The sequence below is a fragment of the Candoia aspera genome, chromosome 2, assembly GCF_035149785.1.
Source record: "Candoia aspera isolate rCanAsp1 chromosome 2, rCanAsp1.hap2, whole genome shotgun sequence".
NCBI lineage: Eukaryota > Metazoa > Chordata > Lepidosauria > Squamata > Boidae > Candoia > Candoia aspera.
This window is the reverse complement of record NC_086154.1, coordinates 165046940-165067255: the sequence shown is the minus strand read 5'-3', so window position 1 is coordinate 165067255 and position 20316 is coordinate 165046940. Positions and strand designations below refer to the sequence as shown.

At 40.5% G+C, this 20316-nt stretch overlaps 1 protein-coding gene across 1 annotated transcript in view; it reads left to right on the top strand.

Annotated features, from left to right (window-relative positions):
* Positions 1–11580, top strand: part of LOC134491187 (ephrin type-B receptor 5) — a 182931-nt gene extending 171351 nt beyond the window's left edge. Inside the window, exons 13-17 of the mRNA XM_063294762.1 lie at positions 4438–4653; positions 5056–5205; positions 5329–5522; positions 7349–7504; positions 9827–11580. Of these exons, the coding sequence (XP_063150832.1) occupies positions 4438–4653; positions 5056–5205; positions 5329–5522; positions 7349–7504; positions 9827–9935 (825 nt within the window). The 3' untranslated portion in view covers positions 9936–11580. The remainder of the gene's footprint in view (positions 1–4437; positions 4654–5055; positions 5206–5328; positions 5523–7348; positions 7505–9826) is intronic.
* Positions 11581–20316: the final 8736 nt, after the last annotated feature.

Here is a 20316-nt window from a genome sequence, read left to right as displayed (position 1 = left end):
CTAATCTCTGTATGTGTCTGTGCCCTCATTACAGGTTTTACAATATAAATATGTTTGAGTACTATGATATACATATTTTCTTATTTTAATATTCCTAAATCCTAATGTGTTTTAGAAATATAAATGTGCTTTATATTAAAATTCACTATCAGGCTTTTTTCTACATATTCTTGTTGACTCTCACCTACTCAAATCACCTATATGCCGTTTCTGTCTAGATCAGTGTTTCTCAACCTTAGATACATTAAGATGTCTGGACTTCAACTCACAGAATTCCCCAGCCAGCATGAACTCCCAGCATGGGAGTTGAAGTCAAGATATCTTAAAGTTGACGAAGTTGAGGAACACTGGTCTAGATGATGATTCTGTCTTACATGAAAGAATCAGAAAAGCAGTAAACTCTATTCAAACATTATACATCCTGATTATCATTTGACCCAGTTATTTAGGATAGGTAGCCAAATTTCCTTACAATAATATTAGGGCAGTAATATTTTAAAAGAACATTTATACCTAATACCTAATACAGAAGACCCAGGCCTCAGTTTTAAACTGTAAGGATTGAAGTTTGACTCAAATTATTTTTAATCCCATATAATTGGTCCTTTATATGCATAATAGGCATTCATATAATTTTCATACTAATATCAATTCAAGATTTCCCAATAATTAACTGTTACTTACTGTACATGACCAGAATTCATATCTTGGAATAGAGCTTTTTTATTTTATTATTGAATTTTGCAAGCTGCTATAGAAGATTAAACCACTTTTTATGTCTCCATAATACTTTTAGATGCAGTAGGTTATGTATATAGGAAGATGAATTTCAAAAATGGAAACTTTAGAGTTAGCAGTATCTTTTTAGATAGCTATACTTAGTGGAAAATGCTCCATTAACCTCATCTGTTTTGTTTTTTTAAACTTAATATTAATTCAAATTAAATGACTGATTTAAACCTGATGGATTGGATCCAGATTTAGTTCTGGTTAGAGTTACAACCACTGAAATTCAGATATTTTATTTAAAATGTAAAATGTAAAATTGAAATTTAGTTGTTTTATGTTTTATTCAGATATTTTATTGATTTCACTGGGCCTGCTATAAGCATGATTAACTCAAATCACAGGTCAAATGTATATATTCCAAGTTCCCAAACTAAATTTTATAGCCTGAATATCTTCTGTTCTTGTAAGATTAGAGATCTACTGTAGTTCTACTGGTCACTGTTTTGGTCTCTTCTCTATGAAGGCCAAAGTATAGATTGTGTTCATCACTGAGTTGTGAAAACAGGAATGTAATTTTTTTTAATGGTGTGGAAATTCACATTTAAATTTACATTTCAAAACATTAATATATTTGTTCTCATATTTTCACTATTAGAATGTTTAAGAAGTACAAAACATGGTAACTTCTGAACTACATTTTAAGCCAAGTTATTTGTATTGACACCTGTAAAGATAAAACTCCTAAATTTCTGTAATATAACAAATATTTTCTGTTCTAGCATTATACCCCATTCATGACAGCTTGTTCCTTCATTTTTGAATGAATGAATGAATGAATGAATGAATGGGAAGGAAGGAAGGAAGGAAGGAAGGAAGGAAGGAAGGAAGGAAGGAAGGAAGGAAGGAAGGAAATCAGCCTATTTTTGAACACAGTATTAAAGCTTGCTCACACAAAATAATATTGATCACTCTTCCTATTATGTTGATAGAGTCAGCTCATAAACATAAAGCAAACACAGGTTGGGGATCCAGGATTGTAAATCTGTCTTTCCAACACTGAAGTGCATAGGCATCTACAGCAACCTAATATTATATCAAAATGGGGACCCATCCAGACGGTAGTGTCATAACACAGATCCCACCCTGTACATACTCGTGTCCCAACACCTGACACAAATATTTAAGTTGCAGTGTTTGCATCAGGATATCATGACATACATTTTTTCACTTGCCCTCCTGCAGACAACTTAAAGAATGTACACCATTGCTGCCCCCCCACAATTCTTCAAATAATGTTTTGTTTCAAGTTTGGGATATATTGTATAATTCAGATGGACATTCGCATTCATAAACTGTATTGATCTTTGTAACACCACATTATCAATGTATGGATAATCAAACCAAAATGGGGCAATATGATATGAATAAGTGTTCCCTCACCCATTTTACACTCCCCACATGCACCTAGTTAATAGTGAGATCCTTTTTAAACATCCTCTGGTGAGTCCAGTAAATGAAAATCTTTTGTTGAATATGTTTCCCCATAAGATAATAAGAAATATACAGTACTAATATTCTTAGTCATTGATTTGTTAGTATGGGATATTCTGTGTATTCTAATCCTATATTCAAGGGTTTTGCTAATTTTTATGTTAGTGATACTTGTGATTATTTGTAAACATAATACTGTAGGCTTACAATACTCTAAAACATGTTTCAAAATTCCATATTAATTCAGGTGTTTTAGAAGCTGCTAATGCAGCTGGATCAGACTGTCAAATGAAGAGATGCTTTAATTGAATATACTTCTATTTTGCAATTTTAGGCAATCTAAACTACTTTTGCAATTACTCGTGATTTAAAAACCTAATTGACAATAAAAGGATCCAGCGTATTAATACTCCTATTTGCCTGTGATTTCAAACAGAAAAAGAGTTATCTGCTATTTTCAAACTAGGATTGCCCCAGAGCATCAGTTTATCATGTAAATAAGGATCAACAATTATACAACCATCCCAGCATCTGCCAAATGTGCTCAATGCAGGAATACAGTGGTGTGATGGAAGCTCATAACAGAGGGAGTGGGGAGATCAGGCGGTGGTAGGAGGGAGTGAAATTGCAAATGCTGCAATTTCCAAAGTCCTCTTGAGTCATGCCACGCATGGTAGTCAGTGAGGTGTGGGTGGCATCTCATTGTTTTTCTTCAGTGATTCTTTTCTAAAACATTTAGAGATCATGTTTTGCATATAGATGTTGTTTTTAAAAGTAACACCCTACTGGAGTTGGTGAACTGCAAGCCTGAAAAAAGATTCAACTGCTTAAAGGAATCTACTCATTAAAGTGAATGTATGTCTTACAGCAGCAGGAGGCTTTGTTGAATAGTATAGATTTGTATTTTGATTTTTTAATGATGTTAAAACGACCGACAGGAAGCTCTGGCATGGGCTGGTCCATGAAGTCACAAAGAGTCGGAAGCGACTAAACGAATAAACAACAACAACAACAATGATGTTTTAATACTGGCACTGCCTAGAGTCATTTGTTTTGGTGGCCTTATAAATCCAATTTGGTGGTGGTGGTGTTATTGAAATGCAGTGCTCCTTCCAGGTTTCAATTACTTCTAAAATATTTGCAGAACATTCAAAGCCCTAGTACTTGTGGCTCGAAATGTTTAGATTCAAAAGTGATTTCCCCTTTTTATTGAAGATATTAATTTGACAACATTGCTAAAAGTGCCACTTTTTAATCTGTTCAGAGAACATCCCTGAAAAGTCTCCAAACTGCTTATCTTTTCACTGCTTTCAATATGTATAATTTAATCTCTTAGTATCCCCAGCTCTTTAACATTCCTGAGGCTTCCATATTGTTTTACTTATTTGCTAATCTTTTTTCACTTCTAGCATCTTTGTCCAAGTTCTCACTGAGTTGGTATGCCTGGGTTTGAGCTGTCACACTCTACAGCAGCCTTTCTCACCTTTTTGACCCTGGAGGAACCCTTGAAATATTTTTCAGCCCTCGGGGAACCCCTGCACATTCAGGCCCAAATACAGGCCAGAAGTTACAAAATGATTATATGCGTTTCATGGGTAGGCCTCTATATATGTACTAACAGCGTTCTTAAACTAAAAATAAAGAATGAAACTTGCCTCTTTAATGTGAAGTTGCCTGAATTTGGAATACTTTTTTAAATAAATCATGATCTCCCAGGGAACCCCTAGTGGCTTCCCATGGAACCCTGGGGTTCCACGGAAGCCTGCTTGAGAAACCCTGCGCTAGAGATTGATCCAAAAATACTCTCTCCAAACAGAAAGCCCATCAGTCAGAGACCAGGTTTGAAGTAGTGCTTCTCTGTGATGGTTTGGTACATCAAGTGATTTTTTTCATACAAAAATTCTTGAAGGCTCGTGAGCTCTACCTGCAAAAGCCAGGCACAAATATTGCACTTTAGGAGGAACTAGATTAGAAATGGTAAATTCAGAAAAGCAAATAGCTTCTTGAGTCTTTTCCTCTCACACACATTATTACCCAGCTAACTTTGTTTTTGCTGACATGAAAACCACATTCTTGAACCTTGCACTAAGCTATCATTATTTAGTATCCTCTTATTCCATCTCTACTGGAATTATTGCACACTGATACAGATGGGAAACTAGGAAACATTTATGGTAATATCTCACAGAAGCTCTTCTCTCTCATTTGTAATCACAGCAAAAGGAAGGTCAGTTCAGCATGTTGCAGCTAGTTGGCATGCTGCGGGGCATAGCAGCTGGCATGCGTTACCTCTCAGATATGAATTATGTTCACCGGGATTTGGCTGCCCGCAATATCCTGGTCAACAGCAACTTGGTTTGCAAGGTCTCGGATTTTGGCTTGTCAAGATTCTTAGAAGATGATGCTTCAAACCCAACTTACACTGGGGCCTTGGTGAGTTCTTTTGCAAGAAAATACTTTTTCATGAATTTGCAGTATTCAGGCAGGGTTCTGTGTTTGCACTGTGCCATGTTTCAATGTTCTCGTGTGCCAAAGTTGTCATCAGTCTTCTGATGAAAAATATGGTTTATTTCTCTTTATACTGAAGAGTTAGGTAAGCTTGATGGTACTCACTCTTTTGATTGTCCCAAATTTATATGATGAAAATGCCATCTTTTTGGAATGCACTCTGTATGTGTTTCAGTACTACTACTAAAACCAGTAGTAATCTCTTTCTGCTGCTCTAAACTATTAACTTGCTTTTTTAAATCTGAGAACTGACAAAATTTCAGTGCACTTGTTTTGAGCTGAGTGCTGTTTTATGCACACTGCTTTTCTTTTTCTTTAAAATTATAGGGTGGCAAGATTCCCATTCGTTGGACAGCTCCAGAGGCTATCCAGTACCGCAAATTTACATCCTCAAGTGATGTCTGGAGCTATGGCATTGTGATGTGGGAGGTCATGTCCTATGGAGAGAGGCCCTACTGGGATATGTCCAATCAGGATGTAAGTCTTAATGTGGCCCAAACATTAAAAGCACATGTTCTGAACCAGATGTTTGCTTTCTGGATAGCATTCATGTGTATGCCACCAGGAGCAGGTTCTAATGCTTTTCTTCCTTCATTGTAGGTAATCAATGCTATCGACCAGGATTATCGTCTTCCCCCTCCTCCAGACTGCCCTACTGTTTTGCACCTGCTGATGCTGGACTGCTGGCAGAAAGAACGGGTCCAGAGGCCCAAATTTGAGCAGATAGTCAATGCCCTGGACAAGATGATTCGCAAGCCGTCTGCCCTCAAAGCGACTGGCACAGGAAATAGCAGGTAGGAAGGGAGCATCAGGGAAGTGTGTAATCTACAAATTGGAAGGAATGATAGAAGAGCTGGGTTTTGAAGTTTAGAAATGAAGCATGCCTTCTACAGTAGGTATTAACTTGGAATCTGATGCTTCCTCTGGACAAAGAAAACAATAATCAACAAGTTCCTAATACCTGTTATACATGTAGGGTCAACATGAAGTATGCAAACCATAGAATCCTGTATTTAAATACTTTGCAGGGGGTAAAATTAGTGAAGGGAATCAAATGCATGGACACTGATGCCAAAAGGCAAGTAGAGGCAGGAATAAATGCGCTTGTCAGGACAGAGAATCCTTTGTGGTGGTGGCAATGGGGGGGTTAGTAATGCAAAGTGGGCATGACCAGGATTTCCTTGGGGAAGGGGGGGAATCCTTGGATTTTAGGAAGAGTTTGGGGATTTAAGCTATTTTAGATCGTGCTTACACTACAATTTGTGTTTCCCACCACAAAATGTCAGGCAATGCTGTCATTGGTTTTGAGCAACTGTGATATGAGGTGTCTTGGAGGCCACAAAAAAAGTTTTTGAGGACTGTAATCAGCCCTAGGACCTTATGTTTCCCACCTCTGATGTACACAGGGGCAGGATATATATATAGGGCAGACAACCATTTATTGGTCCGTGGTCCTCACTTCTTCCTTTCATCCATGTTTCTGAGCCTTCACCAGTAAGACCACATTCTTTCCCAAGTTTATATCCATGATAGCTTGAAAAAAAGCAAATGTTATAATAGTGACAGCCACGGCTACATTTTGCATGGATGTAACATTTTCCTACAACTCATAATAGAAGTTAGTATTATTTTTTTCTTAACTGCTGTGGGACGGAGTGAGACTGAAACGGAAGAGTGTTCATAAGAGGTGAGATAAGGTAGAAATGGGAGTATTGTGGCTCATAGCCCACTCTCAGCCCACCATGCAGCACGATGGCGATTATTATTTTGCTCTATTAATAGGGTGCTTGATTTCAGATTCTGTGCTTGTTAAGTAAACTGCAGTATACTGGAGACTTAAATGAGGAAAATTTTTGAAGGCAATGGCTTGTGGATTGAGCAAGGTGTGGGGGTTGGATCTGATTGCAGTATCCAATGAGCAAAGGTGAAACCATGGAATTGGTAAAGAAAGGTCTGTCTCTGGCGATGACAAGGTGATGGTGGAACCTTCTCAACAAAAGCTGATAATAATGCACTGGAAATTCCTATGTTCCCATGTGTTCTTCCCATCTTTATACAACCAGAGGCTTGGGGTCAACAAAGAGGAGCTCCCTGGGGAAAGATACAGCCAAGATTAGATGAATTCAGAAGTGAGGAAGGAAGTACATCCTGTTGGCATGGAGAGATTTTCCCATGGCTATCTCAAACTTTCATCCAGAGCCAGGAAAGAAGAGAAGAGTCCTTAGTTGTATATCTTTTTAAAAAAACTTTGAATGCATAAAGGTGCCTTTATTTCCATCCAAAACTGTAAGAGGAAGAAAAGCAGAAAATGTAGTACTTTAGAAGATGGAGAATGGGAGCCTTCTTTAGTAACATGGTTTAAATTCCATTGAAGATCATTTCAAGTATCAGGTGCACCAGTAGAAAGCACAAATAAAACCCATCTAAGTCCTTAGGACTCCTTGGCAGATATGTCTTGCAGAGATGGGGTTGGCCACAATTCCCTGGTAGTGTCTTTTGCATGTTTCAAAAGTCATATCCTTCACCACTTCTCCTGCAACATTTTGAATGGCTGCTGCTCAGCATATCTCAGTATGTTCTTGTGCTCTTTGAACTGTCCATCTTCTCTTCTTCTTTATAGACCCTCCCAACATCTACTGAGCAACTCACCCCCAGATTTCCCTTCACTCTCCAATGCCCATGAATGGCTGGATGCCATTAAAATGGGCCGTTACAAGGAGAACTTTGACCAGGCTGGCCTGACTACATTTGATGTCATCTCACGCATGACTGTAGAGTAAGAACTATATCTCCTATTGTGTGGCAGTACAATTGAGTCTGCAGATAAGTGCAAGTTTGGCTTTCAGATGGATATACCTACATGCTATTTGCGTTTGCACAATTACAGTATGTCATTTGAATTTGTATACTTAAGAGAGAACAGAACATGGGTCAAAAAAAAAAAATCCTCCAGCTCAGATGTGATTTGAAAAATACAGTGTTTCTTCTTTGAGAGAAAAAGGAGATAGATGAGTCACCTTTGTCAAAAGAAGACCCATACAGTATCTTTCTGGACAAATGTTATGCACTAAAATTGTTTCAGTGTGGACTACATGTGCAGAATTGAATATTGTTTCTCCCTAAGTGTGTGGAATGGGGAGCATACTTGGTGGGAAAGTATGCCAAGATAGGCCAGATATTTTTTATTTATCAAATGTGAGCACAACCAATCATATGATTCCCTTATCTAAAGTCTGATGCCAAGAGAAGGTAAATTTACCTACAAGACAAGTCTATTACTGTTGACTACCCAAGCACATTCGTATGGTTTCCTTGGCACAAATAAGGAAATAGTTTGCCACTACCTTTCCCAGGATATCTTTTTCATTTTAAAGTCTTGCCTATAGCCCTGCATCCCCACCCACAAATTACCTAGGTGACCTCACTTACTTTTCAAGCCCAGGTAAGGTTGGCCAGGTGCTGTTATTTGGTGAGGCCACACTCTGATCTACTGTATTGTAAATGCTAAGGGGCTGTGCAGCTAAAATGTGTGATTTTGGAAATTCTGACAGAACCAGGATTCTGGGGAACAGAATCACACATCTATGTGTTGTACAACAACACACAGAAGACCACATGTGGCCCATCCCTGATCTAGAATATGTCTTTGCATTCCCTTGGCCAGCATTAGTGGAAGAGCTTCCAGTACTGACTACTACTCAATATACTAATATAACCTAACTTCTGTTGACAGGTAGATGGTGTTGAAGAGTTCCTATGGTTAATGAGGATGTGTAGTTACATATGTTGCTGGCCCAAGTCCAAGTTCACAAACTTTCTGGACCCCACCCTTGATGTCCATTTATTGATGATCAGCATCCCTAGGGAGAAGGTCTATACATGGGGCCTTATTGGGGAGGAATTCTGACTGATTAAGCTCACAGACCCCTTGCACATAAAAGTGTACCGATGCAAGCTTTTTTTTTTCTGTAGGTGGCCCTGGATGACTTCAAGCCCTTTTACATTATTTAAATGCATGAATATATATATACCAGATAAATCTGAAAACTATGTATTCTCTTTAAAGAATTAAATGCAAGTATTCATCTGCTATTCATCCAGTTAACTGGTTAATTTTACATTCACATGCATATGGTGGAAACTTCAGTAAAAAATTTTTGAAGCACTGAAGACAATGTGAAATAACATAGGAAGCTGATTTATCCTGATGTAGGATTCTGATCCAGAGTCATCCCTTTAGCTCAGCAGTGATTAGATTGTACATACAGTACATCTGTGTGCCCTCCCTTCAAAGATTCTAGGCAGTTTACATCCAGCAAACAATAAAACCAAACCATACAAACACCTGTATACAGCAACATTAGCTAAACAAATCCCTAACTTCCCCTGAACTGTTGCCATCTGTCACATGGCACCCTCTGCTTGGAAGGCTCTGTGAAAAGACAGTTTTTACTGCTGTCCTAAATGATAATGGTAACAGGGAAGGGCCCATTCTGGCCTTGGAGGACAAGCTATTTCGGAGTGAGCAGCTTGACTGAGAATGCTGATCTCCAAGACTCCACCCCTTTGACATCCCAGGGAGAGGGAAACCTGCCAGATGCCCTCTTGGCCACTGCATCACCTATAGCAGATGATCCTAGAAGCTCTGAGGACCCAAGCCACGAAAAGCCTTATCAGTAATTAACAGCATCTTGAATTGGCCGTAGAAGGTGATTTTTTTAATGATTTTTTTTTTTTAAATCATGCCATGGTTCTGTGATTTGCAGAGAAATCATGGCATCGTCCAAGACAACACAAAAGAAACTCGTGGTCTGCACTTTCTAATAACCGTACTTAGTACACCATACAAATCCTTTTTACACAGCCACCACTACTCATTGTTAGAAGAAAAAGAGGGTACTTCACCAAAATTCTCTTAAAAGGCCATAGGCCTTTTAACCTTAACCTTCTCATTCCTGCAGTGACTACTTGCCCATGGAAGAAGTTAAGATGGCAAACCTTTTCCAGTGCCCTGCCTGGCTACAGTGACTTGAATAAGTTTGCAAGTTTAGACAGTTCCAAAGTCTTGGCTGAGACCTTCCTCTCTTTTTATTTGCAGAGATATCCAGCGCATTGGCATCAGCCTGGTTGGCCATCAGAAGAAGATCCTCAACAGCATCCAACTCATGCGGGTTCACCTCAATCAGCTTGAACCTGTTGAGGTCTGACACACTGAGCACAGTCCCTTCCCCTTAAAACACCTGGAGAGTCCAATGAACATTTTGCTGTCAAAGAGAGGCAGAGCAGTCCATTTCAGGCATTGATGGGGGGCACAGGAAACATTGCACTCCATTTCACAGACCAGAGAAAATTTGTAGAGATTCTTTGCTTGTTTTTCTTTATTTTTTTATTGTAACTTGAAACACTGCAAATCCTGTGTCATTTAGAGATGGGTGGAATTGTACATTGGGGTGGGGTGGGCTGATAGTACACAGGGTAGAGCTGAAAAGGTAGCTTTGGAACTGGAAATGCACTCACTGCCATTTCAATGCCAACGTATGGGATTGAACCCATAACAGAAACAGACACCTCAGAAGATTGTACTTTGGACTAGAGGCCTGTAAACGGCAAATTTTGAGCTGGATCAAGCAAAGTCATGTTTAACATACTGCTGCCAAAAGAGATCCCTTGAAAGCTTTTCTCCAGCTAGTGGGATTCAGTGCTGAGAAGAGCAATGGGCACCACCACTTAGGCAGTTTGGGCAAACAGACACAAAGCAAGACGGTGTGAATGCTGTCTCAGGCAGCGCATTTTGGATGCTGTTCAAGTTGGCAGAGATGGACAAATCCAAGCCATGGGACAGAGTCTAGACCAAGGGTCTCAAACGTGTGGCCTAGGGGCCACCTACAGCTCTCTGAGTCATTTTCTGTTTCCTGCAACAATGCTTTGTAGGTGCTGAAGACTTAGTCCAGCAAGGCCAGGGCACTGAGCACCAAAAAGAGGAGCGGCCTAGCAACTCACTCCAGCCCGACAACCTCACAAGGTCTCTTGGCAAAAGCAGAGCCTGGTGGGCCAGGCTGCACAGGACACACCCAAAGTCTCTCTTGCAAGCAATGCGGCCCCTCTGGGACTCCTAGTTGCTCTCGCATTCCACAGTGGGTGCTGTTTCTGAGGTGGTGCCAGACTCTGCCGGCAGGAGCAGCAGAGAGGCCAGGTGGCAGGGGCTGTGTGAGGGAGGAAAGGAGGAGACAGCTGAGGAGAAGGGTTGAATCCGGCTGCCCTGCTGCGAGGCTATCTCTGATGGGCAAAGCATGGGAAAGACAGAGGGCAAGCAAGCAAGATCGCTGCCAGGCGCAGGAAAGGGGAGAGAAGGGAGAAAAAGACCAAAGGAAAGATGTCGCTGTTCAGGAAGGAGAGAGAAGAAAAAGAAAAGCAGGGATTGGACAGCTCTTAATGGGATGGCTTTCCTACTTTATATCATCCTGGGTATGATCATGAAGAAATATTGCATATCAACGCAGTAATAAAACCAAATATTGGTGTTCTAGTTAATGAAAAATGCTGCCAGCTAAGTAGCCAAAGTGAAATAGCTGTTTTGCAGCACGATTTCGCAAGTAGCTCTGTTTCACGGTACCTTTTATATTTAATAAATTTATGTTTAATGGCATAGCGCAATACTCTTCATTTTTTACTTCCTAGATACTTTTGTATCACAGTAAGGCTTCAAGGTTGAGGCCCTCGAGCTAATGAACCAGTCCCGTCATCAATTAACTTTGAGCCCCTGGTCTAAACGTACTGCAGTTCACTTGAATGGGATTTGCACTGGATAATTTTGTCATATATTGGGCTCCGTAGTGATTGGTAAGAGCTGCGGGGGGGCATTTGGATTTTTAGTCTTAGGCCCCAAAGTGTTTTGGGCCAGCCGTGGATTGTGTTGGCCCCCCGATAGGATGTCAACAGCCTAGTTCAAGTAAGAGTAGGTAGCAGTACAGTATGTCTGTCTCTAGAAAAAAGAAAAGTCCTTCTTTGCAATGTCCAACTGGATGTGGAGACCACAGAAACTGAAATAAAACGTTTTACCAAAAATATGTTGACAAGACTTTCTTTGTGTGTGGGATTACATTGATTTTTCTGGAGGCTGAAAGCAAATCGTTCACACAAGAAAACAATTGAACACCTTGTCCGCATTGAGACAGGATCCACAGAGAACCCAGGCAGTGTGGATGTGAAACAGTATCTCCTCAGACCATAAAGACAACCCAGTTTTATTTGGGATGGGAGCAGCAGCAGTCATTAATTCATGAGGACACTAAATCACTATCCATCATGATGCATTCCTCTGGAACTAAATCTCATTCTTGCAGAAAGGAGGGTTGATGTAGACTATATATGAGAAGGGAAATATCTCTCCCTCCCTCCCCCCCTCTCTCTCTCACACACACACAGAAGCTTCAAACATGGTGAAATCAACATCTACATATGACTGTCTTAAGTAAATATTCAAATTTCCCACTTTTAGCTATAAACTAGTGAATGCCAACTGTCATCTGTAAACATTCATCTGTTTCTCTTGAATCAATTGTACACATTCACTGACACATCTGACAACTTAGCAGCTTGTTAGTGCATTGCTGCATGTGATGTGGGTGGATTAGCTGAATTGTTCCTGGAATGGCCTTGAGGTTATTTTTGAACTCCATCAGATTCGTAGTTAACCTCTCCTCTCCACAGAAATGAAAGGACAGGGAATTGTGGGGAGGGGGGGAAGATGTGGAGAAGCACTTGGCTATGCAAACAGACATCATCAACTTCGCTCTCATATATTTACAAATACATGCTAAAACTTTAATGAAGATAGATGATAACCCAGGACACAATAGTGTTCACAAATGTTAGTTCAGGCAATATTTGCTGTTATTAATGGGGACACTGCAGTAGTTTTTTGTGAAGTTTGCCAATTTGTAAGCATGGAGGCCACAATATAGCCAGTGCTGGGTGTGCTTAAGACCACTGTAACTTGATCTTCCAGTGCTAAATAGTGCACAAATCACAGAAGAATAAACATGTTGCAGCATGAGGCAAGTTTCATTCGTGTATATATTTGTATGTGAGAGACACACACACACACACACACACAAATACATATGAATGAAACTTGCCTTATGCTGCAATACACTTATTCTGTGATTTGTGCCCTGTGTGTGTGTGTGTGTGTGTGTATAGGGCACAAATCACCACCACCACAAACTTACAGTCGTGTGTGTGTAAGTATATGTATACATGTATATAAGCAATGATACAGACACAGCACATGGTTATTACCCTTTCTTTTCAATAATCACCCGAAAAAGATGCTGGATGAAGAGATTAGCATTTATTTAGAAGACTTGATTAAGATCACCTTCCCCAAGCCAAGATCCGCTGACCTCCTCTGCATACAACCTGTTGCTAGATAACAATTGCTCACCCCAAGTGCTACACAGTCTACATTAGCCTGAAACAAAAATCGGTGAATGTTGCCAGGATCATCCCTTAGTAACTGTAAGCACAGAAGGGAGGTATATTCAGCAAAGACTCCTGCTACTTTAAGTATGTGATGTTTGGAGGCTGTGCTAATACTACACTGTTAATGTAGTGGCCCAACATGAAGAAGATGTTGGCAGAACATGATTGATTCACAAGGGATTTGTGATTATATACATTACACAGCAGTACAAAGCAAATAAATGATTACTTAATTATATTTCTATTCTGCTAATCTTTTGTCCTGAGACATTTGTGCTATAATGTCTCGCTGTATCTTACACTGTCAACAATACTTTTTTTTTTCTCAAGATGGTTTCCATTCTCTGGGATTAAGCGGCCCAAGTAGTTTTTCTTGCAAGAAATCCGTACCTGTACCTGCAAATATAAAAACATGGCAACAAATCCATTGGCTTGGGAGGGCTTGCAATGGGGAGCACGGCTGTTATCCATTGAGAAAAATTGGACATGATTGCTGTGATATTTTCATAAACGACTTCAATTATTTACAATAGATAGCAAGCAACAACAGCAGCATCTAAAGGGGTGATGGTCAAAATTGATTCCATGCTGGACAAAGCATTTCAATGTAAGCCCCTCATTCAGAAAGCCCTCATTCAAAAGGAGCGGGGTTTGTGTTGCAATGTGTTAATATGTTTTCTACTACAGATTAAGGTTACTATGGTAACTAATCATTTTGGCTGGGTGAAGAGGTTGAATTTAATTGTCCTCTTTTCGGTTGTTAATTTTTGCACCTGGGGAGAAGAACTTGCCTGGACTTGTTTTAGTTTGTTTCCCTTCTGTGCAGGGATGTAGAGAGTTAAGCAGCTCTCACTGAGAGCCTGTAAATATGTTTGCTTTCTGTAAATAAAATTATTTTTATAGAAATGCCTGGTGTGTGACTTTTCTGATCTCTCCTGGGCCAAAGGCTTTCCTAGCAATCTGCTAACAGGTTATGGGCCCAGTAAGCAGCCCAGTGAACCCAGTAAGCCCAGTAAAACCTAGAGAGAATAGAGAGATCAGCTCCACACCTCATGCACAATTTAAAGGCAGGTAGCAAAGACCTGTGAAGATTTTCTTTGGAGCCACCTGGAGATTTTCCAGCAACTGCCGGTCTACAGGTCAAAGAATCCAGCTGAGGTGACTTGCAAAAGAAGGAAGAAGCCATGGCTACCTCCCAGCCCTCAGCGATGCCTCTGGAGTGCCTATCAGAGACCAACTATTTTAATTGGGCCCTGAAGATGGAGATGTATCTTTGCAGAGAGAGTCTTTGGCTGCCAATTGGTGAGTAAACCCCCCAAAATCCCAGTGCTGAATGGCTGAGACAGGATGAGCGAGCTAGAGCCACCATTATCCTGGGAGTTGAGGACAATCGGCTAGTCCACGTGTGAGGTATGCAGTCTGCAAAGCAACTTTGGGACGCTTTGAGAGACTTGTATGTAACGGCAACAGCAGGGAGTAAAGTTACCCTGACAAAAAGGCTGTACAAAGCCTACCTTGCAGAAGGAGATAGCCTTCCTGAGCACCTGCATTATATTCAGCAGCTGTTTGTTGAGTTGCAGGAGAGAGGAATGGAATTTACACCTCTCACAAAATCCTATATTCTCCTGTCCTCACTGAATGAAATGTGGGACACACTGATTTGTACCCTGGAGGCTATGCCTGAAGCAGACCTCACCCCATCGTATGTTACACAGCGCTTACTCGCTGAATGGGAGAAGAGAGAGGAAAGATCCCCCCCCCCCATCTCTTCTGGAAAGCTGCAGTACCAGAGAACAAGGGAAAAGAAGGGAAAGGAAGCTGAGGCCACAGCGCTAGCCAGCCAGCGATGCTTCACTTGTGGTTCAGCTGGACATTTGCAGAAAGACTGTGCCTTGATACCCAAGAGTAGAAAGACAGAGAAGAAAAACACAAGGGCAACATAGAAGAAGGCTCTTCAGACAACCCAAATTGCACAGGTTGCTGAGAAGGGTCATTCTGATGTATGGGTATTAGATTCTGGGGCCAATTGTCATTTATGTAATTGTAAAAGCTCTTTTGTGTCACTGTCTAAAACTGAAAGACAAAGTGTATCTTTGGCTGATGGGTCTGTCACCAAAATTATGGGACAAGGTGACTTGTATTTATCCTGCTTGGGAGAAACTGTAAAAGGTGTGTTGTATGTGCCAAATTTACAATCAAACCTTTTATCTGTGGCACAATTGGCTGCAACAGGGTATATCATAACATTTAAGAAAAATGGTTGTGAGATACGTAAAAATGGAAAATTGTGTGCTACTGGTATATTAAAAGACTCCTTGTACATTGTGCAAAATGCAAGGAAGCCAAGCTGCAAGGCTGCAGTTGGCAACACTCCATATCATGACCAATGTGTACACCTGATGCACAGGAGATTTGGTCATGCTAATTTCAAGTATATAGCACAAATGCCACAGCTGTGTGCTGACCTAAAGATAAAACCCTGTGATAAATACTTAGATTGTGTAGTTTGCAAAGAATGCAAAACACTAAAAGTTCCTGTGAGTAAGCACAGTGACAGAGTTACAACTAGACCTTTGGAAATTGTACACTCTGACATTATTGGTCTTGCTCCAAGTCTTGGACAAGCAAGGTATGCAATGACCATCATTGATGATTTCTCAAGATACACATTTATCTACATCTTAAAACATAGAGATGAGGCATTTGAGAAATTTAAAGGTTTTGTGACATGGGCAAATAGAAAATTCCCTAGGCCTGTATCTGCACTCCAATGTGACAGAGGAGGAGAGTACCTTTCTCACAAATTCAAAAGGTTCCTAGTGGAGAAGGGGATAGAGCAAATTCTTTCTAACCCTTACACCCCTCAGCAAAATGGTGTTGCTGAAAGAAAGGGCAGAACCTTGCAAAATGCGATGAAATGCATGCTAAAAGATTCACATTTATCTTTTAAGTATTGGGGAGAGGCAATATCTACTGCCTGTTATGTACAAAACAGATTGTATAACTCTGTGATTCAGGACACTCCATTCTGATTCAGGACCACCATTTTATGGTGTGAAACCAAAGGTAAACCATCTTAGAGTGTTTGGTAGCACTGCTTGGGTTCATATTCCAAAACAACAGAGAAGGAAAGGAGGCCCCATAACAAAGAAAGCCATCTTTGTTGGCTATGAACAAAGCCAAAGGAGCTACTGTAATGATTTTCCACCGATCGAGGGGGGGAGGAAGGGGACGAATACCTGGGGCTGTGCGATTGTGGCTCAGCCCGGTGCCTTCTCCTACCTCTTTCCGAGTGAGGAGGAGAAGGGGATGAATACCTGGTGCTTGATTCTCCTCTCCCCCTCTCCCGAGGCCCCCAGTCCATTGACAGTTTCTTTAACATATATTCCATCGACTCAAATTTGGCCTCCAATAGTCTTATCCTTTCTGGGGTTTGAGAATCCTCTTTCCCTCCCCCGTCTTGCCTCACAACAATTGGGGACATTGGGTACTGCTGCTTCCAAGACGTCTTGGACGTCCCTGGCAGGGGTCCCCGTGCTTCATCCCAAGTCATCAGCTCGCCCGGCGATCGGTAGGCTCAGAGGCTCCTTTTCCTCCAACCTCTTCTTCCGGACTGGAACACGACATCTCCTGTATTTCCGATAATTCTCGAGTAGGGACCCTCTCCGTTCTCCTCACCGTGGAGTCGGGTTCCCCATCGCTCGTGTCCTCACTTTCCCCAGCTTGGGGTTTTGGTTCGGTCATCGCTAGCACTACTCCCTCACAAGATAAACTCGGAAAGGGGCTAACGGTAAATTTTTTAAGATTCTCAGCTTTATGTAATGATTGCCTACCCTAACAGAACCAGACTCACAAGTAGAAGCTTAATGATATCTGATTTATTAAAGAATAGTATGCAAATACAAAGAAAGCTGAGAATGAGGAAAAGTGCGCCAAATACAAACTAAAAATCCTCGGCACAAACGTAATCCCTCCCCTCGCCCTGCCGTTGCAAACTCCCCACCCCAGGTGCTGGTAACAATTTCTGCCGATGTCCTGGGAAGAAAACCTTGAACACACAAGATAACCCAAACACATTCCAACCCTGCTGAATACAGATAACATCCCAGGAGACAGAGTCCTCCTCCCCTCCCAACCAAAGCACGCATCAGCCAAATGACATGCGAAACGTTACGATGCACTTTAACATTGAAATGATGAACATGACAGCTACAGGTTCATAATGGGAGAGAAATTAATAATTATCAAAAGCGCTTCTTTTGCTGAACAAAACTGGGGGAGATTAAACTCTAGCTCTCCGGTTGATCTGACCACCACAAGAGAACAGCAAGGACTTGCTGATAATGATCTTTTGCCTGATAAGGACATTAAACCAGAAAAGCAAACTGAAGATCTGTCTGATGAGACAGATGCTTCTCAGGAAAGTGAGAGTCAAAATTTAAGCCCTGTATTACCTCGCAGATCTCAGAGAAGTAATAAAGGCGTTCCTCCATCACGTTTTCAGGCTGAAACAGTAAAGGCTTTCCACATATTCACAGAACCTGAGTCTTTAGAACAAGTGAATGCTTTACCACCTGAGATTGCACAAAATTGGCATTCTGCCATGCAACAGAAGTTAGCATCCTTGAAAGAAAATAAAACATGGAAACTGGTAAATCTACCTCCTAATGAACGCTGTCTGGGTTGTAGGTGGGTTTTCAAACTGAAAAGGGATGCTGATGGCAAAATCCAAAAATATAAAGCAAGGTTAGTTGCAAAAGGGTTCACTCAAAGGAAAGATTTAGACTTTGACAAGACTTTTGCACCAGTTACTAAAGGTGAATCAATTAGATTACTGTTAAAAATTGCTGCACTCAAAGGAATGTCAGTTCACCACTACGACATTCAAACTGCATTTCTCTATGGTGATTTAGACCACAAATTATACATGCAGCAACCCCCTGGCTATGAAAAAGGGGAGAATCTAGTCTGTGAACTGCAGAAGTCAATCTATGGGTTAAAACAAGCTGCTAGATCCTGGAACCAAAAATTAGATGAAAAACTGCAGAATTTTGGTTTTGAAAAAGGAAAAGCAGATCCATGTGTATATATGAAGAAAGACAAGGCTGTATGTATCTATGCATTTATGTTGATTTGCTGCTGTTCACACCAACAGAAAAACAAAGGCTTGATTTTGAAGCCTGCATGAAAAGCCATTTCACATTAAAAAGCCTTGGAACTGTAACAAATTACCTAGGTTTAGAAATACACAGGGAGAAGGATGGTAGCTTTCTGTTCAACCAACGTAGTAAAATTCAAAAGCTCCTAAGAGGATTTTAATATGCAAGACTGTAAACCAGTCTCTACTTCGATGATAACAGATTTTCAGAAAGATATAGGAGAAACTCAACTGATTCAGAGAAATATAGATCTGCAATTGGAAGTTTACTGTACATTGCAAATCACTCTCACCCAGATATCTCAAATTCTGTGGCCATTTTAAGTAGACAGGTAGAGAAGCCTACATCTACTGGAAAAGCATCATTGAAGAGGTTAATGAGGTATTTGCAAGGAACAAAGAATTATTGCCTGAAGCTAAATGCTTCTGGAACAGAGAGATTACAGGCTTTTGCCGATTCTGACTGGGGAGCAGATGTCAGTGACAGGAAATCCACTTCTGGGATTTTAATTCAATTTGCTGGGTCAAGCTTAGGCTGGCATTCTAGAAAGCAAACACTTGTTGCTCTTTCCACTGCAGAAGCAGAGTTTTATTCTCTAACAGAAACCTGTAATGAGGTTATATGGTTTAAACATTTGTTAAAAGACATAGGCATGGAAGTGAATCAGCCTATAACTGTTTATGAGGATAATCAAGCTTGCATTGCTATGGCAAAATCTGAAGCCTGCAAAAATAGGACAAAACATACTGATATTAGATATCAATATATCAAAGATATGATAAACAAAGGAGAAATAATGTTGAAATATTGTGAATCAAAAGACATGATTGCTGATATTTTAACCAAACCTCTTGCTGTACCAAGACACAAAGAGTTAACAAAGCAAATTGGTTTGCATCTTATTCTGTAGTATAAAAAGGGGAGTGTTAATATGTTTTCTACTACAGATTAAGGTTACTATGGTAACTAATCATTTTGGCCGGGTGAAGAGGTAGAATTTAATTGTCCTCTTTTCGGATGTTAATTTTTGCACCTGGGGAGAAGAACTTGCCTGGACTTGTTTTAATTTCAGTTTCCCTTCTGTGTAGGCATGTAGAGAGTTAAGCAGCTCTCACTGAGAGCCTGTAAATAACATTATTTTTATAGAAATGCCTGATGAGTGACTTTTCTGATCTCTCCTGGGCCAAAGGCTTTCCTAGTGATCTGCTAACACAATGCTCCCTTCACCCTCTTGCTGATTTTGTCACAGCCCTCTACCGAGATACCGCCGAGTAGCAATTTTGGAGCGGCCATCTTTGTCCACCCCCTCCATTAACCTCCTAATATAGCATAACAGCAAAACTCCAGAATGTCAATATGATAGAGACAGCAGCAACTGTTTTATCACAGTATTGTCACAATGCTCAGCCTTTGCTTTTTTTGTGGGAGGGGAGGGAGTCTTAGCATGGAAAATAAGGTAAATGCTAAGGCTTAGGATAAACCCTGAAAAAAAGAATGAGGAGAGGCAAAGAGAGATTCTTTTTTAAAAATCAAAGAATCAGCTCAGAGTCTTCAATGGCCTCCAACAGTAACTATATTAAATGTATCGGTCTCATAGGGGTGGGGAAGAAAGGAGTAAATGCTTGCTTACACATATTAGTTGAGTACAAAAGAGAGAATCTTAAATCTTCAAACAGAAAAGAGGCCCAGCAGAAAGGGCATGTGGGGCAACAAGAAAAGGAACACAACATTTTGTTGGTGTGCATTCTGCCAAGAATTCCATTAAACTTTCACTCTTCTCATGGAAACAAGGCCAGTCGGTAAGCAACTTCCATGAAATGGACAGCTGTAGTCCTCAGAAAAACTGTACTCTTGGCTATTCAAAGACAGGTTACATTTATTCCCAAATGCAGAGTAGTTGTGCTGGCCAGAAAATCCAGATTGCAGTGGGAATGTATATATAATA